General features: G+C 36.7%; 1 protein-coding gene across 1 annotated transcript; it reads right to left on the reverse strand.

The window, feature by feature from the left end:
• Positions 1-3,099: 3,099 nt before the first annotated feature.
• On the reverse strand, positions 3,100-4,980 carry LOC102836320 (olfactory receptor 7G2-like). The gene is made up of 2 exons (XM_006877468.1): positions 4,970-4,980; positions 3,100-4,117 (listed from the first exon to the last, which is right to left on the reverse strand). The coding sequence occupies exons 1-2, from the start codon at positions 4,978-4,980 to the stop codon at positions 3,100-3,102; spliced, it is 1,029 nt and encodes a 342-aa protein (XP_006877530.1).
• Between the last annotated feature and the right edge of the window lie 2,639 nt (positions 4,981-7,619).

The raw sequence follows: 7,619 nt of genomic DNA on the forward strand, positions 1-7,619 counted from the left end.
AGCAAGCAAGGTTGTATCATCTGCATATTGCAGGTTGTTAATGAGTCTTCCTCCAATCCTGATGCTGCGTTTTTCTTCATAGAACCCAGCTTCAGTTGAAGAGGTTAGCTAAATCCCAGAAAAGGTGTCACATATCAGAGTGAAGGGTTCTCCTGACTCACACAGCTGCATGTTCAAATTATTCCAAGATCGGCAGTTCAGATGAGAGGTTCCTGGCTGCTGAAATGAATGAATCCAAGGTCAAGAAGTAAAATGCCAGGATGCTAGTAACTCCTCAAATCGGCAAGTAATAAGGCAGACAGTTTACTCAAATCCTAAGAACTGAAATTCAGATAACCAAGCAGAAACAGGCACCAGACAGAGAAAAAGAAAGTAAACTCTGCTGGTCAGATATCCATGTTTATGCGTTCCATTTCATTTTTGACAACTTCCAATTTTCCCACATCCATATTTTGTACATTCCATGTTCCAATTTTCAATGGATGTTTACAGCTGTTTCTCTTCATTTTGAGTTGTGCCCCATAAGCAAATGAAGGTCCCATGGGCTTTTCTTCTATGGGCTTTACTCCAATCATGTTATCACAGTCAACTCTACTTTGAGGAGACAGCTCTCCCCCAGTCGAATTTTGAGTGCCTTCAAACATGAGGGGCTCATTTTCTGGCACTATATCTGATAGTTTTTCTCTGCTATTCATACGGTTTTCAGTGACTAAAGATTCAGAAGCAGTTTCTCACTCTTTCTTTCTAATTTGTCTTTGTTTGGAAGCTCATATGAAATCTGTCCACCATAGGTGGCCCTGCTGGTATTTAAAACACCGGTGGCATAACTTTCTGAATAATAGCAACTCACAAGCCACCACAGTATGACAAACTGACAAAGAACTATCACACATAGTATTCCATTATTCATCTGTTGATGGACATTTAGTTTTTTATCATCTTTGTGGTATTCTGAATAGTGCTGCACTGATGTGTGTATCCTATATCTATTCTTGTCATAATTATGATAAACACCTAGTCGTCAGAGTATTTATATGTTTTTTTATGAATCATCGTATATTTTTTACCAAGTTACAAGACCACCAACTGTATATGAGAGTTCCTTTTCCCTTGCTCTCCTTTCACCCAACCTGATGAAAAGAAGGAACGACTCTCCTGGAACTGTGACATTTTTCTGTGAGAACCCCATTCTTCTCACTACTCTATACAGAAAGATGATTCTGACTTACATCAGAATTGTTTTTGTACTTATGGGAAATGTTCTCTCCATAATCCTGCAAATTGACCTTTTTCCTCTTCTGTTTCAGTCTCAAAACCTCCTTCTCAAAGTAAATTACTTGTTTGTAGAAAAAACTTTATTCAAAAGGAGACACTAAAAAGGTTTGGGTAAAAGGACTAAGACTATAGACAATACTCCTATGAATCCAGTGATTTAATTAATGTCACTCCTCTGTATGGATTCCACTAGAGATGTGAAAGAGGAACAGCTAAGGAAGATGAGTAAGCATAAAATAAAAACTCACATTCTTTCTTTTCAATAAGTCAATGTGAAGAAAACAAAAACAAAAACAAAAAGTCAGAAAAAGATTACCAATTTGAAATACGTTGGTGTTCTTAAGTCATGTGTGCTAGTGAGTTCGTTCTGACAAATGGTGACTATGAAAGTGGCTTCCAAAGATCTTAAATCTTCTGTAAGAGATAAGAGCTTGATCTTTCTTCATGAAGAGCTACAGAGTTCAAACAACCAAACTTTGGAACACAGTCTATCACTTAACTTATGAAGCCACTGCATTCCCTAAATTTGCTATATTTATTCAATGACTATTTATTTGGTTACATAAGTAAAAATTGAAAGAATTTATGATAGAAGTTAAAATAAAGGCAAACAAATATATTTTCTGAAGCAACTGCAAGAATATGTAAAAGTGAAAGGATTGCAAAATATATGTATATTGGCAAGAATTGGAACACAATACTAGTTAAATTTTAGTGAGTACTTACTTTTCAGCAAGTATTATATTAAGTGCTTACAGGTTCACTTCCCAAGCAAATTACTATCCAGCTGACATTGCAGCTCAAACCATTTGGTAAGGTGGAGGGTCAGAGAAAAAGAGGAAGACCCCCAACAAGCTGGATTGGTCAAGTGGCAGCATTAATGGGCTCAAGCATGGCAACAGTAGTGAGGTTGGCCCAGGATCGGGCAGTGTTTTGTTCTGCTGTGCATAAGGTTGCTATGGGTTGGTACTGACTCAATGGCACCTAACAACAACAAAAACATATTTATCTGTGGATTCCTAGTGTGGGTTAATGCATCAGACTGCAAAGCTATTTGAACTGCAAGGCTGGCTGTTCAAGCTCACCAGCTGCTCTTCAAAAATCCTATACAGGGTTGTTCTGGGTCAGAACCTAGCTGTAGGTACTTAACAACAACAACAACATATTCACGTGTCTTTTGCACTTTTGTATTTTAAAAATATGATTGGAAATAGACCCATCAGCATATGTCAGGTTTAAACTCCTCTATATAGGCCATTTGTTGAATTAACATAATGTTCATTCTTTTTCATACTAGTAATATTCATGGGTTCCAAGAATTAGGATGTGGAAATACAACTATAGAAACCACCACCAAGAAAAAAAGAAGCCACCACCTAACCCAATACAAAACACATGTTTTCTAATGATTGTGTCAAAAAGTCTCTTCACATTATGTACAGGAAGGAAGGTAGGATATTTCCCTATGAGTATCATGTGTGGTGTTACATCCATGTCTTCTACAGCAATCTAAAGACCATGAGGAAAATGAATTCTAAAATGAAGTCACTGTATGCATGACTAGTGTCCTGTTTTTCTGCATTCCCACCTATAAAGTCATTCTAATAAAAGAAAGTTCACTTTAATGTTTGAGTAAATTATTATTTGAGAGTTTTTAAAGTATTAACACTAAAGGTTTTTTTACACAGATGATGTCCAAACATCTCTCAACAACCAAAAAATCACTGAGAAAAATGCAATTATGTTATTTGGTGATGATGAAACTGAGTGCAGTTAATTCAAATGTTGATCCTCAAGGATATTTAGGAGTGGCAATTCTTTACATTAATGGCTTTTCACAATGGCAAAATCATTTGAAAAAGGAATCCTACCAATGAGTTCTCTCAAGCTTACCTTTATGTCTGTATTTCTCAGACTATAGATAAAAGGATTCATCATTTGAGGGACCACACTGTACATGACTGAGGCTACTGCTGTGTTTATGGAAGAGTGTGAAAACATAGAACTGATGTACACACCAAAAGATGTCCCATAGAATAAAAAAACAACTGAGAGGTGAGACCCACAGGTAGAAAAAGCTTTATACTTTCCACTAGTTGATGGTATTCTCAAAACAGAGGAAATAATCTGAGTGTAAGAGAATATGATCCCAGAGAAAGGAACAACACCCAATATGCAACCAAAAAAATATATGAAGATGTTATTGATGAAGGTACTGGAACAGGCAAGCTTGAGGATCTGAGCAAGTTCACAGAAGAACTGACGGATTTTCACTTCTGTGCAGAAGGACAGATGCAAAACCATCAGAGTGTGGACAAAGGCATCCACCATACTAATGAATAAAGAAAACAGAATCATCAGACCACAGAAGCAGGGATTCATGATGACCATATACCTCAGTGGGTGACAAATGGCCACATAGCGGTCATAAGACATTGCTGAAAGAAGACAAATTTCGAAACCATTAAAAACCAGGACAAAGAAAATCTGGCAAAGGCAGCCTGTATAAGTGATACTCTTATTCTGTGTCTGGATGTTCACCAGCATATTTGGGATGGTAGTTGTGCTTAAACAGATGTCAGTAATGGACAGTATGGAGATAAAGAAATACATTGGAGTATATAAGTGGGAGTCAGAACTGACAGCCAGAATAATGAGCAGGTTTCCAAGCACAGTGACCAGATACATGATGAGGAACAACATAAAGAGAAGGCGCTGCAGTTCTGCATCCTCTGTCAGTCCCAGGAGAAGGAATTTGGAATCATCTGTGAAGTTTCTGGATTGTATATCGCTGATGAATCTGATGGAAATATGGGGTGAAAATACAATAAAATTGTGATTTCTGGATCACTGGCAACAGCAGCAGCATTGTAGTCAGATATTGTCTTAGGGAAGGAACAAGAGAAATTGAGGTGCATACAGAAAGTGTACCTTGTGTATGCACATTATTTGATTTTTTTATAAAAGAAAATAAAGACATCTAAGCTTATGGTGCAGATTGTCAATCATTATGTATTCTTGAAAGAGTAGAGAAGGGCATTCTACTTTTTAGATTATCTGTGCTTATGCTACAGTGGAGTCGTAGTGTGGTGGTGTACGATAAGTATTGAACTGCTAACTACATGGTTGACAGTTTTGACCCTATATCCACTATTTAGAAATCCTATTGAGGGTCATGATAAGTCATAACTGACGCTACAGCAGTGAACAACAATAACATATATGTTTGATGCTCAGTTTGAATATTTAGTAGCTTTTAAAAAAAAGAAATAAATAGACTTGGTAAGCAGAATGTTGAATCAATTTGGGACTCTACTTCCTTCCCCAGAAATCAGAGGCAGGCAGTGAAGATAATGAAAATATGTACTAACAATCAAGAAGTTAAGAGAAATGAATCTGACAAACCCTTCTCTACCACCACCACCACAGAATGCATCTAAATATCAGTGAATTTTGCCACAGTAATCATCTTTGACAAGGGTTAGGTTATTATTCAACAACAAGAAATAAATCTTCTTTTTGATTTTAGAGATAGAGCAAAAGATTAGCAGAATGAGAACTCCTGAAGATATCTAAAGGAATTGACAGAGAAGCAAGCTTCCTATGGGAGTGTAGTCTCCAACATTTCCTGCATGTTCCTGTTGTAAAACACCTGCTCTCCTCTTCAAACATTAACTAGTGGATATTTGGTTACCTGTCTGGCATCCTTGAGTAGTGATGGCTGATATCTGCTCTTTATCAGAAGACTGAAGGTCTGTCTTCTGGAATGACAGTTGGTCTCTGTAAAGCAGTAGGATCCTGGTCATAAAAGGTAATCTCTGGATAAGATGGTCATATATTCTACCTCCCTGAAGGGGAAGAGTCCTTAAGTGAAATGTCACTGGCTGATTGCTTCAGGTGTCTATATCCCTGGAGACTCAAAATCCAAAGTTCCTAATGAGCCCAACACACTGATCATCATTCAGACCCCAGGGTAGTAAACATTTCTGGTTCACTGATCTTTTGAGACCAGCCAATGCCATTTACTGCTGTCCACCAGTTTCTTCTCTGTGTCACATATCTTGTACATGTGAAGAGACTGTCATTTTCTTTTCTGATTATTGTGTTTTTTGTTTACATTTTTTATTTGCATTTTTTAGAAACAGCCCCAAAACATCTGTATATAATCACCATTATCCAGAAATTGAAATATCCATTATGGATGTATAACATAAATTATGAATACTTATAAAATATATTTATGAATATTTGTTAAGAAACATTAAAAATGATGACTCTGTAGTGTTCTAAGACTCATGGGCTGTTTTCTGAGCCTTCATCTCTAAAATGTAAATTTTATGAAACCTATTCTATTTATTGATTAATGCTGAATGTAATTAGTATAAAGAGACCTACATTTATTTCTTTAGAGTTTTATAAGTACCTTTTGTAATGTAAATACATGACAGTAACATACATTTTTCTTTATATTGTGAGAAAATGGGTTTAAATCATGACATCTGATTTTTCATACAGTTGTGTGCAATTCTAGTATTACCTGAAAGATAAGTGCTTAATCAATACTTGCAGAAAATTTTATTAGATATTAAGTAAACTTAAATAGATAAAAATTGTTTTTCTTCTGAAAATTCACTCTAGAATTTTTCATCATTTTTTTCCAGTATTTTCATGTGTTTATCAATTTATTTTACTACTTTTTCTGCATGTACAGACATTCTATATTTGTACATGCAGTAATAGATGCTCTGTTTATTCTGGCCTTCTCTCCTGTCCCTGACCTTGGTGTTTCTCTCTTCAGGACACCCTGTAGAGAAACACCATGTGTCCCAGTCACTCCTTCTTACCTCTTCCTTTAACTGAACACACCAAAATTATGGGAACCAATATCTCAACAACAGAAAAAGAGACCCCACTGGGGTGTCTCTTGTTCAATTTCAAAATCTTCTTTTACTATCTGAAATCAAGCTGAAATGCCTCTTTACACTTTGCAAGCAACTTTGGCCCTAATACCCCCCTAGACAACCAAAACCACTGACCTGAAAATGGCACCTTCAATTATGGAGTTCTCAGAGATCTAGACAAGTTCCCCCAAAGGAACGGAAAGTGGTCGGAGGTCCCCTATCCATGCCTTTTTCTATCTTCAGTCAAGGCCATCTTTATGCTCCAAATGTTCCATTTACCAAATACTTCTCAATGAAAAACTCCCAAATCCCCCAAATAATGAAGACTCCGAAACACCCCCAGAAACCTCTTTTGACCCCGCAGATGATTCCCACTTTATTGCCACCCCCACTCCCCTTGAGCCTTTCCCATCAACTCCACCTCCTCCACTAGATTCCCTAACTTCACCCCCATCTCTACCCCAACCCTCTGCATCCCCAAATTCCATGAGCCAGAACAAATCCCCTGGCCCAAGACCAAGATAAAAAAAGATCCCTAACCCATTTTCCTCTCAGAAAAGTTGCCAGCTATGAGGGCCCCACCTATATCTTTGTCCTTTTCTCCTCTGATCTCTCTCAAATTGAGAATAGGCTAGGATCTTCCAGTGAAAATCCAGCAAAATTTAGAAAATAATTTCTCTCACAGACTTTCTTCCTAACCTGGCAGCATATCTGCTGGGAGCAGCCGATGAGTGTAGAGGACAGCTTCGATTTAATGCTTGACACAGTCCAGTGAATAATAGAGTAGTCTGACGAAACAGATAGCTCTCAGAAGTTGCTTTCTACCTTCTCTATAGAATAATCTTAATTTTACTTATAAATATATATATAATTTAGTAATATTCTCAACTTTCACTATGAGTTCTACAAACCTTAGGAAAAACTAGCTTAAGCAGCAATTGCTTTCAGCCTTGGTGGATTGAATACAAAGAGAAACTGTATAAATTACTCCCTTTCCTTAGAAAACCTGAGTAACTGCATTTGTGGGCCACAAAAGCAGATAGCATTTAGAGTCAAGCTGACCTACCCCATAAACCTCACCACAATCAGTAGCTAGAATTCACAAACCCTTACATACAAACACCTGCGTAAACAAGCAGACAATAATGAACTTAAGTGAAAGATAGTTTTGATTCAATAATCTATACTTCCTGTAGCAATTAGCCAAGTTGGGCTTTATGCCATATAACTTTCAAGCAATTTAATGAATACTTTAGAAAAATAAATAAGTAGATGTTAGTTTTACCTTTATTATAAAAATAATAATACATTATGTAGGACAGAAAGTTGATAATCAGTAAGAATAATGAAGTAGTGCAAGCATTAATGATTAGTGGAAACTTATGTTACTAAGAAAGTGTAATCAGTAGTCTGATAAGTAGCAATGATTTGTGTATGGTTTGA

Source organism: Chrysochloris asiatica, unplaced genomic scaffold (genome assembly GCF_000296735.1).
Source record: "Chrysochloris asiatica unplaced genomic scaffold, ChrAsi1.0 scaffold00502, whole genome shotgun sequence".
NCBI lineage: Eukaryota > Metazoa > Chordata > Mammalia > Afrosoricida > Chrysochloridae > Chrysochloris > Chrysochloris asiatica.